The sequence below is a fragment of the Etheostoma spectabile genome, chromosome 5, assembly GCF_008692095.1.
Source record: "Etheostoma spectabile isolate EspeVRDwgs_2016 chromosome 5, UIUC_Espe_1.0, whole genome shotgun sequence".
In the NCBI taxonomy this organism is placed as follows: Eukaryota; Metazoa; Chordata; class Actinopteri; order Perciformes; family Percidae; genus Etheostoma; species Etheostoma spectabile.
Genome location: NC_045737.1, coordinates 10489697 through 10511476, shown reverse-complemented (window position 1 = coordinate 10511476; position 21780 = coordinate 10489697). Strand labels below are relative to the sequence as shown.

The following is a 21780-nucleotide window of genomic DNA, read 5'->3' as shown; positions in this document are numbered from 1 at the left end:
TAACCCACCCACAGGTCTCTACGGTTAATACAGTGATACCCGACAGGTCTCCCTAGAGTATAATATAAGGTGATACCACACAGGTCTCCCTACGGTATAATAAAAGGTGATACCAACGACAGGTCTCTACGGATAATAACAGGTGATACCCACCGACAGGTCTCCCTACGGTATAATAACAGGTGATACCCACCGACAGGTCTCCCTAGAGTATAATAACAGGTGATACCCACCGACAGGTCTCCCTACGTATAATAACAGGTGATACCCACCAACAGGTCTCCCTACGGTATAATAACAGGTGATACCCACCAACAGGTCTCCCTACGGTATAATAACAGGTGATACCCACCGACAGGTCTCCCTACGGTATAATAACAGGTGATACCCACCGACAGGTCTCTATGGTATAATAACAAGGTGATACCACGACAGTTCCCTACGGTATAATAACAGGTGATACCCACCGACAGGTTTCCTCCGGTATATACAACAGGTGATACCCCAGACAGGTCTCCCTACGGTATAATAAAAGGTGATACCCACCGACAGGCCCTACGTATAATTAACAGGTGATACCCACCGACGGTCTCCCATATCTATCTATCTATCTATCTATCTATCTATCTATCTATCTATCTATCTATCTATGCAGCAGTGAATCAGAGAAATAAAACATCGTTTTTACTACATCAGAACTAGAATGTAGAAATGTAGAACAGTAGCAAGCGTCTCGCTCTCACTAGCCTCATTCATATTTAGACGCTCCGAGTCATAAGAACAGAAGCACAAAGAGTTGTTTCTGTGCAGATTATACGCCGTGAGGTCTCGTCTCATTGGTCAGCTCCTGGGTTTCAGAAAGTTGCAGACCAGCGCATTGCAAGTAGTTTCAACTTGTTCTGGCTTCAATCTTAGGGGGACCAGACAAACGTAAAGTTAATTTGTGTAGTTGTGTGTGTCTCTCTCTCTCTCTGTGTGTGTCTCTCCCTCTGTGTTGTGTGTGTGTGTGTGCGTGTTGTGTGTGTGTGTGTGTGTGTGTGTGTGTCATGTTCTTTTAATTCCCCAAAAATAACATGATTGATTCCAACGATCTGTGCCAAGTATACAAATCTCTACTTTCATTAATTTGGGGTTATTCAATTTAGAGCATTTGGAGAAAAAAAATTGAAGGTTTTTTGAAATAGATTGAGTAAAAGTTGACACATTCCAGTTGATTATCCATCAACATCCACTTCCTTTAATTTTAGACTCAATAATTCTAATTTCTGCTTTTCTAACTCAAACATTAGGTATAATTTCCTATTAATGAGGTTTATGACCATAAATTCCAAAAATAACTGTAAAACTAAAGTTAATAAGTTGGTTACGTAGCGTGAAAAACGTAAAAAAAAAAAAGTGACAAACATTGAAAAAAAGCATCAAAAGTTTTGAAAAAAAAGGGACAAAAACGTAAGGAAAAGTTTAAAAAAAGTGACAAACAATGACGAAAAGCATCAACAAAAGTGTTGATTTTTCAATTTGACAGGAAGACAACACAAGGGTGAGTAAAAGTCTGTAAGTATCACAAGAAAATGTAGTAAAGTATTGAAGTAAAAGTACTCGATGCAGTGAAATCCTCCAACGGTGGAAAAAGTGTAAAGGATCCAAACAGGTTGTTGTTTAAGGTCTAATAATTTCAACAGGACTTATAGCCGTTTATATATTGGCCGTTTCATTATAATAAAACATCAGATTTATAAACTACAGTGGTTTTGAGTGCAGAAAGCTTCATTTTGATATGAGAACCGGTAACTAAAACATCAGATGAACGCAGTGGAGTAAAAAGTAAAGTATTTTCTCTGAGAATAGTTGAGTAGAAGTTGAAAGTGGGCAGAAAGTACAGTACCTCAACATTGTAGTTAAGTACAGTACTGGAGTAAATGTACTGGAGTAAAAGTCCTGGAAAGCTGTTGTAAATACACTTCCAGATTAGGACGACATTGGTGCAATAGCCTGTAAACCTATAAGCAAAATGGAATTATTTATATGTTTGAATCTCCTTTTTATTTTTTATACTTTCATACTGTATGATGTGTACTTGGACCTGTGTGTGCAATAAAGCTTTATATTTCCATACTGGGACCAGTCAGGTCACTGTTTATCGCTATGATCAATCTCTGCTGCCAATAAAAAACATAAAATGCTGATATAAATGCTGATATAAATGCTGATATCAATGCTGATGGTGACCCCCAGACGGTGATGGCCCATGGGTGCTACCTCAGTGATGAAGAGCTGGCTCTGTTCAGGGAGAAAGGAGCTCTTTGTCTCACTGTCCCAATTCCAACTTATCGAAAGTCTCGATCGGTACTGTAATGGAAAATTACATTTAACATTAACATTACATTAACCAAGATTTTGCGTATTAATTATTCAAATTAAGATCTTCAATGCCTTCAGAGTCTATGACTTCTGTAATCTGTCCTGTGGGTGTTTCTCCTTGATGGAGGACACGGAGTTGTTATGACTCCACCAAATCTCTTGAAGATAGATGACGTGGACAGTTGCATAGAGCGTTTTATCATGCAGGTCCAAGGCCCAGGTCCAGGTCCCAGTCCGAGACCAGAGCCCATCCAAGAGCACCAAGGTGTCCTTTTCAGCTAAGATAGAAGACAGAGGAGGGGCAGTTCAGATTCAAAATATGTAATAGAACCAACTGTCTGCTGAGGTCCACTAATGTTATGTGTTAAGATTAAACTGTTTCCAAACAAGGTTTTTTCTCTCCTCGGGGGGGGGCACTGGATATAAGGAAGTGTATTACTGATTGTATGGACCAGAACTTTGTTCCTCTGTGACTCTGTCATTGTGAAGATGTTCTTGTCATTTTTGATTGGTTCTCTGCAGAAAAACAATTAAACCTTTTAACGTACCTTAAACCTTAATCAGTTTGCATCATCCATCCATCTTCATCCGCTTATCGGTATCGGGTCGCGGGGGCAGCAGCTCCAGTGGGGACCCCAAACTTCCCTTTCCGAGCCACATCAACAGCTCCGACTGGGGATCCCGAGGCGTTACAGGCCAGGTTGGAGATATAATCTCTCCACTAGTCCTGGGTCTTCCAGAGGATCCTCCCCAGCTGGACGTGCCTGGAACACCTCCTAGGGAGGCGCCCAGGAGACACTTACCAGATGCCCGAACCACCTCAACTGGCTCTTTCGACCGACAGGAGCAGCGGCTCTACTCCGAGCTCTCGGGAGGGATCTGAGCTTCTCAACCCTATCTCTAAGGGAGACGCCAGCCACCCTCCTGGGGAAAAACCCATTTGGCCTTGTAATCAGTTTGCAGCCTGTATATATTTTGTTTAACAAGGTTCTTCTTCGACACAAAATTCCTCCCTCGCTGTAACAAGAACTTCCACAACATTCCCAGCAATAGATGGACCAAAACGCAGCGAAGTCTCATTACAGAAGCATTTAACAGCGACACAGTGTAACACAGCTTGTGAATGTGTCACTCTGTCGTCGTCTTGGTCTTCTCAGGTTGTGCAGCGGCATGTTGGACGTCCGCAACGTCCTGAAACACAAGGTGAAGTTGGGGCTGGGACCAGGTGAGACCGGCGAGCTATTTTACTATAACTACTATAACATCTATTACACTCTCTGGATCCCGCCTGTCAGAAATGTGCTAAGATGAGGATTCTCAATGGCCGGGAAATCACAGTGGTGCTTTGGTATATCTGTGGCGCACCGACAATAGGAAAATTTAGAGAATATAGATAGCTAGATAGATAGATAATAGAATAGATAGGAGATAGATAGATAGATAGATAGACTAGATAGATAGCTAGATAGATGAGCTGAGATAGATATGATGATAGATAGTAGATAGATAGATAATAGATAGAAGATAGTAGATAGATAGATAGATAGATAGATAGTGATAGATAGTAGACTATGGATGGATGGAATACTGTATTCATCCTGAAGGAAATCATCAGGCATCCGTAGCAAGAACCATGACACAACAAACACATATAACATATACACACATAATCACAATATATCACACATGTACACACATTACAAAATGCACACATAACACATGTACCCATAACACACATAACACAAATATACAACATATACACACATATCCACTATTAACACATATAACACATGTACACACATGTACACACATGATACACACACAAAATACACAATATACACACATATACACAATATATAACATATTCCCGATACACAACATATTCACACAAATACACACATATATCCACAACACACCAATGTACACACATGTACAGACATATACACACATATATCACAACATCAACAACACATGTACACACACATTACACACATATATCACAACATAAACACACATATATCACCACATAAACATATCAACATAAAACCGGTACACACATATACACCATGTTCACAAATACGACACATGGACACACATGTATCACCACATATAAACACATGTACAACATGTACAAAAATGTACAACATATATCACACATAAACACACATTAGCAACATATACCAACATGTACACAACATATAACCACATCTATCACATAAACAACCCATGTACACAGATACACACATATATCTACCACGAATAGACACATATATCACAAAAAACGTATACATCACATTATGTTATCACACATATTTCCCATGTCACATCATACACCTACAGACACAATATACACACATTATAACACATATATGACAATCACCCATACAGTATATTGCGACTATAGACAATAACCACATATATCACACACATATGACACAACAGATAGCACACATACAGTATATGCACCATATAGACATATCACACATTATCACAATAGTCCACTACAACATACAATCACTCACATATCACACATTACACACAACATACTGTACATAATAAAATAAAATCCTCACAGAATGCTAAGGGACAGGATTAAGGTGAGATACTTGGGTAGAAATGTGTGAGTAATGATGATGCAGTAGATCATGTATTAAATATTAAACTATGCCCATAAAATATAACACAACCAACCAAATTCCCAAAATGCAAATTTATGCTTGTTGCTATACACAAACATGTTGGTGATATGCATGCCCGATTGTGTGAAGTGGCGGGCACTATGATGCTATGCTTGTCGTTTCGGTTCCGCTGTTGTTGAACCGCACAACAGGGTGTCTGGTGGTTGGGGGGCGGCTGGAGGGGTCAGAGTGGCGGCGGCTACCGTCCTCCATGCTGGACGCGTGAGACGGGCCTTGCGATCCGTCCAAAGTCCTGACTATCCAGGACCAGCGGAACACGAAAACCCTCACCGTTTGAGGAGGTTTTCAACTGGCACGCTGGGAGGAAGCCAAGGTAAGGAGCAACATTTAAAGATAATGGAGTAGCAGACCCGTTGGTTGGGGGGCTGAGTTTTGAGACCGGAGGTTAGCCGATTCGGTCGACCCATTTGGTTTTTCCGACAGACGTTGATTACCTGACCCTACCGAGCTCTCGGTACTGGGGCGTATCTGCAGATTACAGCTGGACAGCCAACGCAGCGTGTACTAGCTAGTGCGATTGGATGGGATGAAACACACCACCTTGTATATAGTCAAATATTGTTTCTTGTATTTCCTTACTATATATTATTATTATTATTATTTTTCATTATTTGTATGTATGTGTATTGGTATGTATGTGATCTATAGTTTCTAGTTAGATTTATTATTGGTGCTGTGTGACTGATATTGCTGCTGCAACGCTGTAATTTCCATTGTTATTGGGATCAATTAAAGTATGATTATCTATCTATTATCTATATGTTGGTTGGCATATGTGAACAAGGACATTTTTTAGGCAACCAAAATGTTCCAGTTAACTTTGTGTTTGATTGAAAACAGTTAAGTTTCCAGAACAAACGGAGCCAGGAGGCCACGACAAATTAGAAAGTAATTATTCCCAAATTTGCGTGCATTAAAAATACTAGTAAAAAAAACAGCAAAAGCGCCAGTGTGAACACGTTGGGACTTTTAAAAAGAGAAAAAAGAACAAAGTGCAATGTGCACCGGCGCACATCATTCGATTAAATAGCAAATTCACTAGATAATCAGAGGCGTTAATATGCGTTAGACCAATAAAAACACAATAAAGAGATATACACAAAATACCCACCAAACTTATTAAAATCAGACATTAATCACATGCAGGGAAATACATAAAAGGCAACACGTCAACCACAAAAAGTAGCAATAAAGGGGTGTTAAAGCTACGTCAGCCGTAACAGCCTAAGGACCCTCGGTGGGCCGCCCCGTCGAGCAATATTGCCTTTACCCTTCACCGACGACAATATTCAAAAGAACAAAACAGACCAAAACAAAGAAAGAAAACTAAAATAAAAATAAGCGTACTTTAAATGGGTTGTGGGGAAAAACATGACAGGACAATTGCATTGTAGTCCTATAAAAAAAAAAACAGGTTAAAACAATATTAAACCCCCTTCGTCAGAATATTTTAAAACAGTACATTTGATAAATGACTCGGACAGTCTGCCGTACATTCGAGTCATTTAGGTTCATCAGGCCGCTGACATGATTTAATGTCGTTATGACCGTTACTAGAAAAAGGAGAGGAAAACAATCAACTGAACTTTCGGTGCTACATGTGATAAATTTCACGGAAAACAATTCACCAACAGTACATATGCTCCCAGATTAATCGCTTCAAACATCTGAAATGCTTTGGACTGCACGCCGTCTCATAGGGCGTGTTAAAACGCTTAACAGTGAAAAAAGGTCTTCTTAACGTGGGTTTAAGGTACTAACAAGATCAAATCATAACCATATGACAATCGGCCAGATCTTGTCATAACACTTAACTGTCAAAAACAACTAAACTGAAATCAACGATAGTAGAAGTTATTCTACGATAACGTTTCTTCTTATTGGTGTCTGGCGAGGCAAAAAGGCTTAACGGCCAAATGTACCTAAACAAACGATCAATTATATCACCATATATTCTTTACTATTATCCTCATAAACAGTGGAAAAACTGTAAAAAACGGACCCAACAGTCCTATTATGGACGGTAGCGACATTTAGCGTGTCGCTTCATTTAAGGGATATATTAAGGGAAAAAGTTAACGTGAAAAAGCTGAAGTGGGCTGAATGAACCTAAACATCGAATCATTTCACCTATTTCTTCAATCTTGCTCCTCATAACAGTTGAAAACTGTCCCAAAAATTAACCCACAAGTCCTGTTATATGGGACTGTAGATGACATAAACTGGTGATGATGGACTGCGTTTAGGTACCAATTAACCACGTTAAGCCTTTTCACGGGTTAAGCGTTTAGAAACGTCCCCGTCTAATACACTCGACTACCCTTCCTGAACTGCGAGCCGAGAGAGATGAAAGCGCATTACTGTGTCCTCAAATAACCTCCGCCCTTCACAGGGCCCCGACGTCACACCAGTACACTTGATAGTGTGGAAAACAACACAGGTGGAGAGGGCAAGTTTATACCGATAAAAACAACAAGACAAACAGCAACAACAAGTTGAGGCTATTTAATGTCCATGGAGTTAGCATGGTTAGCACGTAAGCTCGTCCGTGATGAAAGGTCCTAAAGAATCCACGCTTGACTCGTCTGTTTTAAAATAAACGGGGGACCATCATTTACTAACGACCGTCATGCTGTGGTGAAGAAGACTTGAAACTAGCGATTAGACATGGAAATCATTATGAAAAGTTTTACTGAGGTAATATGAAGAAAATCAAGTGAGAAGTGCTCATTTTCTCATAGACTTCTATGGAAGCAGACTTACTCTGGAGCCAGTGGCGTCGCCCCCGCTGGAAGATAGACGAACTTCAGCATTGAATTCACTTTTTAGACCCAGAAGCTTTGTTGAGTTCTTTTTACAGTATGGGGTTATAAACCCAAGACACAAAACTCAGACACAAACGTAGCATTGAGTCTAGCTGAAGGCTCTGTAGTCTGCAGCAGAAATGCCTGATCGACAGACCGGTCGCTTGGGAACAAGACCACTTCGATGCGGAGATTGTATTTTACAGGAGGGGCGAGACCTACAACAGCTTCTTTTAGATGTCTTGCAGCTGTCGGGATGACCAGACGGGGGGAACGTTGAATGGGCACAAAGACTTTGACGCCCTGAGGGGAACTAGCGGGCAGATGGCGGACCCATCGACAGGGCAGTCCGAGGGACCTGAAGGTCTGTAGCAGGGCCTTCAGGAATGTGCACACATCTCTACGCTGATTAGGTAAAAAGCAACGCATTTGATTTCAGTTTCACGCAATTTGTTGTCAATTCAATTCCAGGTTTTTTTATTCTGGAAAAGTTCTTGAATTTGGGTGAGTGTCCAATTTCAGTTAGTAAGTCCCACATTTTCAGAATCTTAACCCTCGTGGGTCTTCCGTCAAAATAGAAATCAACACTTTTGTTAGTGCTTCATAGATGTTTTACATTTTTTGTTTGTTTTGTCCCTTTTTTCAATGTTTGTCACTTTTCTGGATTTAACACTACGAACACCAACTTATTAACTTTAGTTTACAGTTATTTTGGAATTTAGGTCAATAACCGAATCATTTTAGGAAATTATACCTTAATGTTGAGGTGTGAAAAGCAGAAGAAGAAGCAATGGAATTATTGAGACTAAAATAAAGGAAAGATGTTGATGAATAATCACAGACAGGAAATGTCAATTTTATCAATACTATTTCAACCAACACTTCAATTTGTTTTTCAAATGCAATAAAATGAAGAAGACCGACAAATTAAATGAAAGTAGAGTGTGTCTTGCCAAAGGAGCGTGGGTGGAAATCAATCATGTATTTTGGGGAATAAAAAAACAACATTGAATAGGAAAAAGGGTCAATCTGACCTGAGGACAAATGAGGTTAAAGCCCAGTTCCAGTTGACCAAAGCTTCGCGACAAGATTAAAAACGGTCTGAACCGGGCGCGGTCTCCGCTCAAATCAACACAGATGATGACGTAGGCTATCAGCGGGTCGAGTCTTTACATTACATCGCTACATTTTAGGCTTAAAAACAACCATCTTTTGCTCATTTCCAAAATAAATCAATCCCCTTGGTTACATTCGCTTCAATAGTAAACTGCTACTGTTTAGCTCGGGCGTTGGTTCCCCCCTCTCATTCCCCCTGCTCTGGCGTTTCCCCCCTCTCATTCCCCCTGCTCTGGCGTTCCCTCTCATTCCCCCTGCTCTGGCGTTTCACCCCCCTCATTACCCCTGCTATGGCGTGTCCACCTTTCATTCCCTGCTCTGGCGTTTCCCCCCTCTCATTCCCCTGCTATGCGTTCCCCCTCATTACCCCCCTGCACAGATGGAGTTCACCCCTCTCAATTCCCCCTGCTTCTGGCGTTTTCCCCTTTCATTCCCCCTGCTCGGCGTCTTTCCCCCTATCCATCCCCCTGCTCTGTGTTCCCCTCTCACTCTCCTGCTCTGGAGTTTCTGAGCCCTAACACCGGGACATTTGGAAACACGTGTAACAGTTTCGGATTTGACGGGACCGAGAATGCAAAGGACCGTTTTGTTTACATGCACACGAAAACAAAGTAATTTACTTACACAGCTTCCGGTCCAATGTCCACAGACAACCACGTGCATAATAAAGAATAAAGAAAACATACAGTACGGGCTGCCAGATAGCTCAGTGCTTAATGTCGTCCACTCTCTCTCCCTCTCCCCATTTTCAGTTGTACTGGTCAAAAATAAAAGGATGAAAATGATCAAAAAGTGTCTTTAAAACAAGAAAGCATATACGCACAAACACAGGAGTGTACCCATTAATTGTGCATCTAAAACAAACATTTCATCAAAAACTACAGCACAGCAATAATAAATAAATAAAACAGGGAATGCCAATACCAGACACTAATTATCCAGCTAAAAAAAATTAGCCTGAAAGGCGGAGGTGAGATGAAAGTACAGAGAAGAGCCGTAATCTTTGGTTCTTCAAACCCTCATGTTTAAATTCCCCAAAAGAAACTGACTATTTCCACCCAGCGCTCTTGGCAAGTACAAATCTCTACTTTCATAATTTTGGGGCGTTCACTTCCATTTTATAGCATTTGAAAAAACAAATGGAAGTGTGTGAAATAGATTGAGTAAAAGGACATATTCAGTCGTGATTATCATCAACATCCATCCCTTTAATTTTGTCTCAATAATTCTAATTTCTGCTTTCTAACTCAAACATTAGGCAATAATTTCCATGAATTGAGGTTGAGTGACCATAAATTCCAAAAAGGAATGTTAAAGCTAAAGTTAATAAGCTGTGTAGTTTAGTGTAAAACGTCAAAAAGTGTCAAAAGTGTTGGGAAAAATGGACAGAAAAGTGAGAAAAAGTAAAAAATAAAAAAACAGTGTTAAAAAGCGAGTCAAAAAAGGGTTGATTTTTCACTTTTGAGGGGAAAGACAACACGGAGGGTTAATGGGCGGTAACGTGCGCTCACACTTGACTGTCTGCTCTCCATCCAGAGCGTTCACGACCCGTAACATAGCGGGAGGTTGTTTGTGGAACGGCGAGGAAAGGTGGTGGTGCGGTCCCCGTTAACGGTGCGGGGTCCTGACTGACTCACGCACCTCCACCTTTCTCTTACTCCCCCACATACCAGATGAACATCTTCTTCTCCCTCTTTTAATATCACTCCTCTGCTCCAGGAAAGTCTGCCAAAGAGGTTTTTTTGAAATCCAAAAATACAAAATATACTAAAAACCAAATGTGCAGATACTATAGAGGAACAGCTGGTAAATGTCCGGCTGTACAACCGCACATAAAAAGCCAAATTAACCTAAATTATTTATAGGAACAACGAATATAAAGTAAGAGTACATGTTGGATGTGAGGTAGTCGGTCAGGTTCAGAAGATGTCGTTGGTTAACGAGTGTGAGATGTTGTGAAGTAAAAAGTAGACTTTCTTTTAGTGTGAGAAGTTAGAAAATAAGACCAATAATTAGGGAAATTAATCACCATAAGAGGTCTTTTATGAGTTCAGTCGGGACACACAGGGACTGGTCGGGAGCTCGAAATCAGTCTGTCTCTTAAAGTCTTTTAAAGGGAATTTATTGACAGGAAATAGGGATTATTAGCCGGTCAAGCCGGCGTGTGTGTGTTGTGGGTGGGGGGATGGTTGTGTGGTGTGGGTTGGTGTGTGTGTGTGGGTGTGCGGTGGGTGTGGGTGTGTGTGTGTGTGTTGTGTGTGTTGTGTGTGTGTGGGTGGTAGAGCGAGGAGAGGGAGAGAGTGACGTGATTATTTCCGATCCCCCCCCGGTGAAGCATGGACTCTAGAGTCATAGTGAGGGAAACAAAGTGGTCTCACTGTTCTTTCTGTCCACGGTATGTGGTGTGTGTGTGTGGCTGGGTGTTGTGGTGTGTGTGTGGTGTGTGTGTGTGTTGTGTGAGGACATCTGCAGCAGGAGAAGTTACCCCTCTCCTTGATTGCAGGCTGTTTATGGAGAAGGAGAACCAGGAAATAATTCGGCGACAGAAGGGGGGGGGGCATGGAGCATGGGAGATGAGAGGGTGATTGAAAACAACAAAGCAGGGGCGACGAGAGGTTGAAACGCAGAGCATAGGGGAAGAGAGGGGGAAACAACAGAGCAGGGGGAATGAGGAGGGTGAAAACGCCCAGAGCATGGGGAATGAATCTTTAAATAACTCCCATGAAGAAACATTGAAAATCTTGAGTTACGGAAAAAAGGGGGGGGGGGGTTTTTTTTAACCCAACGGGGGGGGGGGATTGGCTCAAAGTTTTGGGAAAAAGTCGTTCAGAACGAGTAGGTAGATTTTACGCAGAGGCATAACCCGCTTCAGCGGGGAGGACGGTGGCCCGGAGGGACAAAAACACACAAAGGCATTTAAGTAAATAACACAACATGATTTACAAAACACGACATTTTACAAAAAACACAATGACCACCTTTCCGGAGGACGTGCCAACAAAATGTGGAAATGTCATTTCATTTTCTCTTTGCTTTTGTGTTTATGTGAAATGCCGTTTGTGTCGGTTTTTTCCTTCAGGGCCACGTAGCGCCGACACTTGACCTCAAAAATTATAAATTCCTGAATTGATTCATTTTTCGGGAGGCGTGAAATACACTTTACCCCTTGTGTCGTTCTTTAGGGTGAGCCAATTTTGGGACCAGTGTGTGATTTTAAAAACACCGCCTTTGAACCCAGGTTTCAACATCCGCAGATTTCTCGTTTTTTGGGTGTCCTGAAACTTAAACTGGTCGATCACTTTTGTTGGTTAAACTCGCTAGCACGACCTCCGGACCCGACCAGCACCTCAGGGTGCCCTGCACCGGCTCCAGCACTCTGCGGTCCACCTTAACTGTAAAGACGCTGATCTGATTAGTGGATGGTGATCATGGATGTGTACAGATCGTTTTTGTGCATTAGTTTTTGTGCGACATACAAATCTGTTGATGAGAATGCATTTCTTTTTACTCAGATGTTGATTGTAAACTCAATCACAAATTAACTTTTCGTAGGCCAGTATTTATGTTACTTAAAACTTAAAGTCTTATGAATCTGGGACTGAAGGGAAATGAAATGGACTGATTTCTGCATAATGGGTTGTATGCGTGTAGTTGTTTTACTTAAATATTGCCAGTTTTTTATCACAAACATATACTCTGTGACACAGATATTAAATGTTAAAAGGTGCTATTGCACGAGTTGATATGTCACAAAAATGGAAAGATGAAATAAGAGTATACCACAGCTATTGTTTGTGTTATTCAACGAAGCAGCGGACTGATGGAGGATCCTAACAACAGGCCACATCCCCGCTTTATCACGACATGTTTACACTGGGCACCATGTTGAAATCTCTCATTCTGCAAGTTCACACACTACAACAAGGAGCACGACACAGTTAAGTACACACGTGTATGGATGAGTATGTATGTATACGGATATATATATATATATATATTTCTTTATTTAAAACCTCAAGGTCCAGATAAAAAGTACACTCAAAAAATTACAAAAGTGGTACGACAAACACAAAACATATGACAACACTGCCTCCCATAAAATATTCAACAAAAGAAACACACATTGCATAAACATACAGAATATGTGTGTGTTGTGTGGGTGGGGGGGGGGGTCGTGCGTGATTTGAAAATTGTATTGTCTGCGTCATTAGATCCATATACATAGATCTTCTAGATACAATGGATCAGACATAGGATAGAGATATAGCTATATCTAGATAAGATAGATAGATACTAGAGAACAGACAATACAAGTTTAACAAATCATGCCCGATTATTATCCAACAACAAAAAACAAGACTAGGTCTTGGTATTCCTAGGTCACACAGGGAAAATGCCTCAGTAAAAGCATTGATTCCCTACCTGATGTAGCCTTCTGTACACCTTCAACCTAAGTTTGACAAAATCTGAAGAAAGCGGCCCAACTACCCCCCCCCCCTACACACACACACACAAACACACCACACACACACTACCTAGACCAGGCATCAGTGTTGCAGCGACAAGGGTCAAGGTCCCGGGAGCAGCTACATAGAAGCCTTCTTTGCATTCCAAAAAACGCGCTTCTATCAGACTTCACATGGTCCCGTCCAGGCAACGGGTCACGTTCTTTTAACTTTGCCCTCCGTATACCTTCCAGGAGACATAACCATCTGGCTGGGACACACCGCTTGAGAAATCAAATGATCGACATAGATTAGTAATGGGTGGCAGTGGCGGGGGGTGTCTGTGGTGTGGGTGTGTTGTGTGGGGGGGGGGTGGGGGGGGGGATTGTAGGAGTTAGAATAACCAGCCAAACCCGTAACATAAGAAATAGTTGTACCTGAGAGAGCAAGATCAGTGTTTAATGCCTCTCCCGACGGATAATCTGAGCGAAGTGTCGGGACACAGTGCAAAGGTTTGGTGTTGCTTACATCCTGGTCACGCTACCTGGATCCTTATCCCTGGAGATCCTTCTCCCTGGATCCTTCTCCCTGATCATTCTAACTGGGTTACTGGACGTAAAAACACCGACGTGGTTTTACAGTGAGTCTTTTATAGTTTCTGGTTCTACGGAGGCCCACGGAGTCGTCCTGTAGCCTGATACGTAAGTGGTGTGGGTGTTTGGTTGTGGTGTGGGCACTGTTCAAAGTATCAGGACGTTATGTAACTGTGTTAATAGTTCACTCAACAGTGTAGGGCTGTGGGGACTTTACTCGGCCTAGAACAGGAAGAGCATGGAAAGATCTCCCGAGGCAACAACTTTAGTCACACTGAATTTTTTCAGTGTCGGCAAAGAAGCAGCTTTCTGTTTTAGCTCTTGATGCCAAAAATATATCTTAAGGAATATGTATCAGAGAGAAATAGTTGTTGGATGCACTTTCAAGATTTTAAGATTCTTAAAATTCTCAAAGGAGATTTGTCTTGGACAAAAGGCTGCCACATAAAAATATACATATATATATATATATATATATATATATATATATATACTGTATATATACTGTATATTTATACATTTGTATATATAATAATATGGAGGGATATATATGATAAATAAACTGAAACTCACCGCTCTAAAACGTTTTGTCTCGTCACGACTCTTTGGTCTGAATTTGATTGTATTTTATCGTATTTTATTGTATTGTTTCGCATCGTATTTTATCGTATTTTATCGTATCATATTGTTTCATATTGTATTTGAACACCTACATCGTCCCGAGGTCTGCAGGGACACATCACCTGCTCCCAGGATCTGGTTTTACTGACAGTCCCTAAAGCCCGCACTGACTTCGGCAAAAAGGCTTTTATTATTATGTATATTTTAATTTTGCAGCCCCATCTGCATGGAATCAGCTTCAGAATGAACTCCAGTTGAAGGAGTTGGTCTCATTTTATTCTTTTAAAGGCTTGTTAAAGGACCTTACAGAAGGGCAGTCTGGATGTCACTGGTTTTAAATTGATTTAGGACCCTGGTATTTTATGATGACATTGTTGTTTGATTATGAGTGAAAGTGTGTTTATGTATTTACATGTAAGTGTCTCTGTCTGAAACGTGCTGCTGCCACTTGCCAGGACACTCTTGTAAAAGAGATTTTTAATCTCAAGGAGTTTTTTTATCCTGGTTAAATAAAGGTTTGAATGAATGAATGAATGAATTGTATCTTAAAACTACCAAAATTTCATATTTTCAATTCTGAACGTGTGTGTATGTGGATGCGCTGAATTAGTCACGATTGTTTTTGTTCCTCTCAGGTTCATCGCAGAGCTCTTGAACAAGAAGGTAAGACTCTATGAATAAATTAACTCAACAGCGCAGCAGTTTTCTCTCCAGATGTTGAGACCCTGTGCTGTCGTTTGGGTAGTACCCTCTGGTGAGGCCGGTGGTGACGCCTCGCTTTGCTCCGTCCTGCACAGGAGCCCTGCTGGGGCAGCTGGGGGAAATCGCCAAGAACAACAACCTGCACATCCAGGTGAGCTCACCGTGGCTACCACAACCAGGCCACGTCCACAGGGGGACCGCTGGCAGGGAGACTGTTCAGTGTTGGACCTGTGAACATTAATGAAAACTTTTGGCTTATGACAGGGCTGTAGTCAAGACCACCGTAGTCGAGTCCAAGACAAGTCCAAGACCGGGACTAGTTGAGTTCAAGTCAAGACAGAGTCCAAAAAGGTTCGAGTCTGAGACAAGACCGAGTCCAAAGAGGTTTGAGTCTGAGTCAAGACCGAGTCCAAAGAGGTTTGAGTCTGAGTCAAGACCAAGTCGAAAAAGGTTTGAGTTCAAGACAAGACCGAGTCCAAAAAGGTTCGAGTCTGAGTCAAGACCGAGTCCAGGACAGAATAAAGGTCTTATGCATGACAGTATCAAGACAATCATTTTGGGTTTCACTTTCCCTCCAATATTATTATCAACATAATAAAGACACCTGGACTCGGTCAAGACCAAAAGCCATATTGGGCAAGACCAGTGGCCGGGACCGAGACAAGTCCGAGACCATAGGAAAGCGGTCTTGAGTCCGGACTCAAGTCCAAGACCGGACTCGAGTACTATAGCCCTTGGTTATGACATTTTTTCTCCAAAGTCTGGCAATGTAACAAACACAAATATATAATATTAGACTTTTTTTCAGAAAAAGCCCATATGCTTTTATCTAAAAACTCATTTCAATGCATTTCCTGTCTGCTATGAGACATCAGGCCAAATCACGCTCGGTTAAACATCTCATTTACACATCCAGGGCTGGCTGGTTGGCCTGCAGCTCTGCTCGGAGAATCTATACATATATTTATTACATTTATACTGCTAACGTATGACATATGTGTGTTTATTTTCAGAGTCACATCAGTGAAAACGTCGAGGAAGTTAAACTCGTAAAGGAGCTGTTCCCCGAGTCGGAGTCTTACACGGACGTCTATCACAAATACAACCTGCTCACGGACAAGGTGAGGACACAGCAGCGAGTATTCAGATCAGAGAGGTAAAAGTACTTATACCACACTGTAAAAATACCCTGTTACAAGTAAAAGTCCTCAATTGAAAATTATACTTGACCCTCATGTTGTCCTCATGTTGTCCTCATGTTGTCCCCATGTTGTCCTATATCCATGTTCTTTTAATTCCCCAAAAATAACATGATTGATTCCAACGCTCTTGCCAAGTATACAAATCTCTACTTTCATTAATTTGGGGTTATTCAATTTTAGAGCATTTGGAGAAAAAAAATTGAAGTGTTTTTTGAAATAGGATTGAGTAAAAGTTGACAGTTCCAGTCTGTGATTATCATCAACATTCCATTCCTTTAATTTTAGACTCAATAATTCCTAATTTCTGCTTTTCTAACTCAAACATTAGGTATATTTCCTATAATGAGGTTTATGACCATAAATTCCAAAAATAACTGTAAAACTAAAGTTAATAAGTTGGTACGTAGCGTGAAAACGTAAAAAAAAAAAAGTGACAAAATGAAAAAAAGCATCAAAAGTTTTGAAAAAAGGGACAAAAACGTAAGAAAAAGTTTAAAAAAGTGACAAACACTGACGAAAAGCATCAACAAAAGTGTTGATTTTTCAATTTTGACAGGAAGACAACACAAGGGTTGAGTAAAAGTCTGTAAGTATCATCAAGAAAATGTAGTTAAAGTATTTGAAGTAAAAGTACTCGATGCAGTGAAATCCTCCCACTGTGGAAAGTGTAAAGGATCCAAACAGTTGTTTGTTTAATGGTCTAATAATTTCAACAGGACTTATAGCCGTTATATATTCGGCCGGTTTCATTCATAATAAAACATCAGATTTTATAAACTACATGTGTTTTGAGTGCAGAAAGCTTCATTTTTGATGAAACCGGTAACTAAAACTATCAGATGAACGCAGTGGAGTAAAAAGTAAAGTATTTCTCTCTGAGATATAGTTGAGTAGAAGTTGAAAGTGGCACGAAGTACAAGTACCTCAACATTTGTAGTTAAGTACAGTACTGGAGTAAATGTACTGGAGTAAAAGTCCTCTGGAAAGCTGTTGTAAATACACTTCCAGATTAGGACGACATTGGTGCAATAGCCTGTAAATCCTATAAGCAAATATGGAATTATTTTATATGTTTGAATCTCCTTTTTATATTTTTTATACTTTTCATACTGTATGATGTGTACTATGGACCTGTGTGTGCAATAAAGCTTTATATATTCCACTACTGGGACCCAGTCAGGTCACTGTTTTATAGCTATGATCACATCTCTGCTGCCAATAAAAACATATAAATGCTGATATAAATGCTGATATAAATGCTGATATCAATGCTGCTGGTGACCCCCAGACGGTGATGGCCCATGGGTGCTACCTCAGTGATGAAGAGCTGGCTCTGTTCAGGGAGAAAGGAGCCTCTTTGTCTCACTGTCCCAATTCCAACTTATCGTAAGTCTCTGATTCGTCCTGTAATGGAAAATTACATTTAACATTAACATTACATTTAACCAATGATTTTCGTATTAATTATTCATATTAAGATCTTCAATGCCTCTCAGAGTCTATGACTTCTGTATCTGTCCTGTGGGTGTTTCTCCTTGATGGGAGACAACTGAGTTTGTTATGACTCCACAACATCTCCTTGAAGAATAGATGACGTGGACAGTTGCCTAGAGCTGTATTTATCATAGCAGGTCCAAGGTCCCAGGTCCCAGGTCCCAGGTCCCGAGACCAGAGCCCATCCAAGAGACAAGGTGTCCTTTTTCAGCTAAGATAGAATGACACGAGGAGGGGCAGATTCAGATTCAGAAATATGTAATAGAACCAACTGTCTGCCTGAGGTCCACTAATTGTTATGTTTAAGATTAAACTGTTTTCCAAACAAGGTTTTTTCTCTCCTCGGGGGGGGGCACTGGATATAAGGAAGTGTATTACTGATTGTATGGACACAGAACTTTGGTCCCTCTGTGACTCTGTTCATTGTGAAGACTGTTCTTGTCATTTTTGATTGGTCTCTGCAGAAAACAATTAAACCTTTTCACCGAATACCTTAAACCTTTAATTCAGTTTGCATCCATCCATCCATCTTCATCCGCTTATCCGGTATCGGGTCGCGGGGGCAGCAGCTCCAGTAGGGGACCCCAAACTTCCCTTTCCCGAGCCACATCAACCAGCTCCGACTGGGGGATCCCGAGGCGTTCCCAGGCCAGGTTGGAGATATAATCTCTCCACCTAGTCCTGGGTCTTCCCGAGGCCTCCTCCCAGCTGGACGTGCCTGGAACACCTCCCTAGGGAGGCGCCCAGGAGACATCCTTACCAGATGCCCGAACCACCTCAACTGGCTCCTTTCGACGCGAAGGAGCAGCGGCTCTACTCCGAGCTCCTCTCGGAGGACTGAGCTTCTCACCCTATCTCTAAGGGAGACGCCAGCCACCCTCCTGAGGAAACCCATTTCGGCCGCTTGTAATTCAGTTTGCAGCCTGTATATATTTTGTTTCAACAAGGTCTCTTCTTCGACACAAAATTCCTCCCTCGCTGTAACAAGAAACTTCCACAACATTCCCCAGCAATATATGTGACCAAAACGCAGCGAAGTCTCATTACAGAAGCATTTAACAGCGACACAGTGTAACACAGCCTTGTGAATGTTGTCATCTCTGTCGGTCTTTGTCTTCTCAGGTTGTGCAGCGGCATGTTGGACGTCCGCAACGTCCTGAAACACAAGGTGAAGTTGGGGCTGGGAACAGGTGAGACCGGCAACTATTTATTTAACTATTAACTACTATTAACTATCTATTAAAATCTCTGAATCCCGCCTTCATGAATGTGAATGAATGAGGATTTCTCAATGGCCGGGACTTTAATCACATGTGGCTTTGAGCTATTATTCTGTGGGCACAGAAATAGGAAAATTTAGAGAAATAGATAGCCTAGATAGATAGATAGATAGATAGATAGATAGATAGATAGATAGATAGACTAGATAGATAGATAATGATCGATAGATAGATAGATAGATAGATAGATAGATAGATAGATAGATAGATAGATAGATAGATAGATAGATAGATAGTAGTAGATAGCTAGACTTGGATGGATGGATGGATACTGTATTCATCCTGAAGGAAATATCAGGCATCCAGTAGCAAGACAACCATGACACAACAAACACATATACACATATATCACACATATATCACACATATATCACACATGTACACACATATATCACACATGTACACACATATATCACACATGTACACACATATATCACACATAAAACACAATATACAACATATACACACATATCCACAGTAACCACATATACACACATATACACACATATATCACACATATATCACACATATACACACATATATCACACAAATACACACATATATCACACATAAACACACATGTACACACATGTACAGACATATACACACATATATCACACATAAACACACATGTACACACATATACACACATATATCACACATAAACACACATATATCACACATAAACACACATGTACACACATATACACACATGTTCACACATATACACACATGTACACACATATATCACACATATACACACATGTACACACATGTACACACATGTACACACATATATCACACATAAACACACATATATCACACATATACACACATGTACACACATATACACACATATATCACATAAACACACATGTACACATATACACACATATATCACACATATAGACACATATATCACAAAAACTGTATACATACATTATGTATATCACACATATTTCACACATATATCACATACATACACACATATACACACATATATCACACATATAGACACATATATCACACATACAGTATATTGCACATATAGACACATCACACATATATCACACATATATCACACATATATCACACATACAGTATATTGCACATATAGACATATCACACATATATCACACATATGTCACACATATACACACAGTATATCACACATACACACACACATATACACACATACTGTACATAATAAAATAAAAATCCCTCACAGAAATGCAGGGACCATGATAAGGTGAGATACTATGGTAGAATGTGTGTAATGATGATGCAGTAGATCATGATTAAATATTAACTATGACCATAAAATATAAACACAACAACCAAATTCCCAAAATTTGAAATTCTGCTTTGTTGCCTATCCACAAACCATGTTGGTGAATGATGCCCTTGTGTGTCTTTGTGCGTCGTTGTGTTCCTTTGACCCACCCGGTGTCTGTGTTTGGGGGGGGGGGGGGGTCAGACGTGGCGGGCGGCTACTCGTCCTCCATGCTGGACGCCGTGAGACGGGCTCTGGACACGTCCAAAGTCCTGACGATCCAGGACCCGGAACACGAAACCCTCACGTTTGAGGAGGTTTTCAGACTGGCCACGCTGGGAGGAAGCCAAGGTAAGAGCAACATTTTAAAGATAATGGACGTAGCAGCACCCGTTGGTTGGGGGACTGACGTTTTGAAGCCTCGAGTTAGTCGATTCGGTCGCCGCCATCTTGGTTTTTCCGACCAGACGTGATTACCTGACCTCTACCTGACCTCTGGATACTGGGGCCATGTATCTGCAGATACAGCTGGACAGACCAACGCTAGCTGTAGCTAGCTAGTGCGATGGATGGATGGATGAACTTGTATATAGTCAAATATTTGTTCTTGTATTTCCTTCCTATTATTATTATTATTATTATTATTATTTCATCTATATTGTATGTATGTGTATTGTGTATGTATGTGATCCTATTGTTTCATTTATATTTATATTCTGTGCTGTGTGACTGATATTGCTGCTGCAACGCTGTAATTTCCCATTTTATTGGGATCAATAAAGTATCTATCTATCTATCTATCTATCTAGTTGGTTGGCATAATGTTGAACAAGACATTTTTAGGCAACCAAAATGTTCCAGTTAACTTTTGTGGTGATTGAAACCAGGTAAGTTTCCAGAACAAACCGGAGCAGGAGGCCACGTACAAAATAGAAATGTAATTTATTCACAATTTGCGTAGATTAAAAATACTAGTAAAAAACAGCAAACAGCGCCAGCGTGAACACGTTGGAGACTTTAAACAAAGAGAAAGAACTAAAGTGCAATGGCACCGGCGCAATCACTTGATATAAATAGCAAAATTCCACTAGAATAATTCAGAGGCTGTTAATATGCGTTAGGACCCAATAAAACACACAATAAAAGAGAATATAACAAAATACCACTGCACACTTTAAAACTCAGACATT

The 21780-nt window shown here is 40.7% G+C and overlaps 2 protein-coding genes across 3 annotated transcripts in view; both read left to right on the top strand.

Annotated features, from left to right (window-relative positions):
* The window catches only part of gda (guanine deaminase), a 68150-nt gene that overhangs the window by 19075 nt on the left and 27295 nt on the right, over positions 1 to 21780 (top strand). The window contains exons 6-11 of one of the 2 annotated variants that reach the window (XM_032516284.1): positions 15275 to 15302; positions 15385 to 15487; positions 16350 to 16462; positions 17832 to 17929; positions 19160 to 19227; positions 20795 to 20941. In XM_032516284.1, coding sequence (XP_032372175.1) covers positions 15275 to 15302; positions 15385 to 15487; positions 16350 to 16462; positions 17832 to 17929; positions 19160 to 19227; positions 20795 to 20941 — 557 coding nt within the window. Of the gene's footprint in view, positions 1 to 15274; positions 15303 to 15384; positions 15493 to 16349; positions 16463 to 17831; positions 17930 to 19159; positions 19228 to 20794; positions 20942 to 21780 lie in introns of both variants that reach the window. The other variant, XM_032516283.1, reaches the window with a different exon arrangement.
* The window catches only part of si:ch211-214j8.12 (uncharacterized), a 49376-nt gene continuing 41521 nt past the window's right edge, over positions 13926 to 21780 (top strand). Inside the window, exon 1 of the mRNA XM_032516282.1 lies at positions 13926 to 14064. The gene's annotated coding sequence lies outside the window, so the exon portion shown is untranslated. The remainder of the gene's footprint in view (positions 14065 to 21780) is intronic.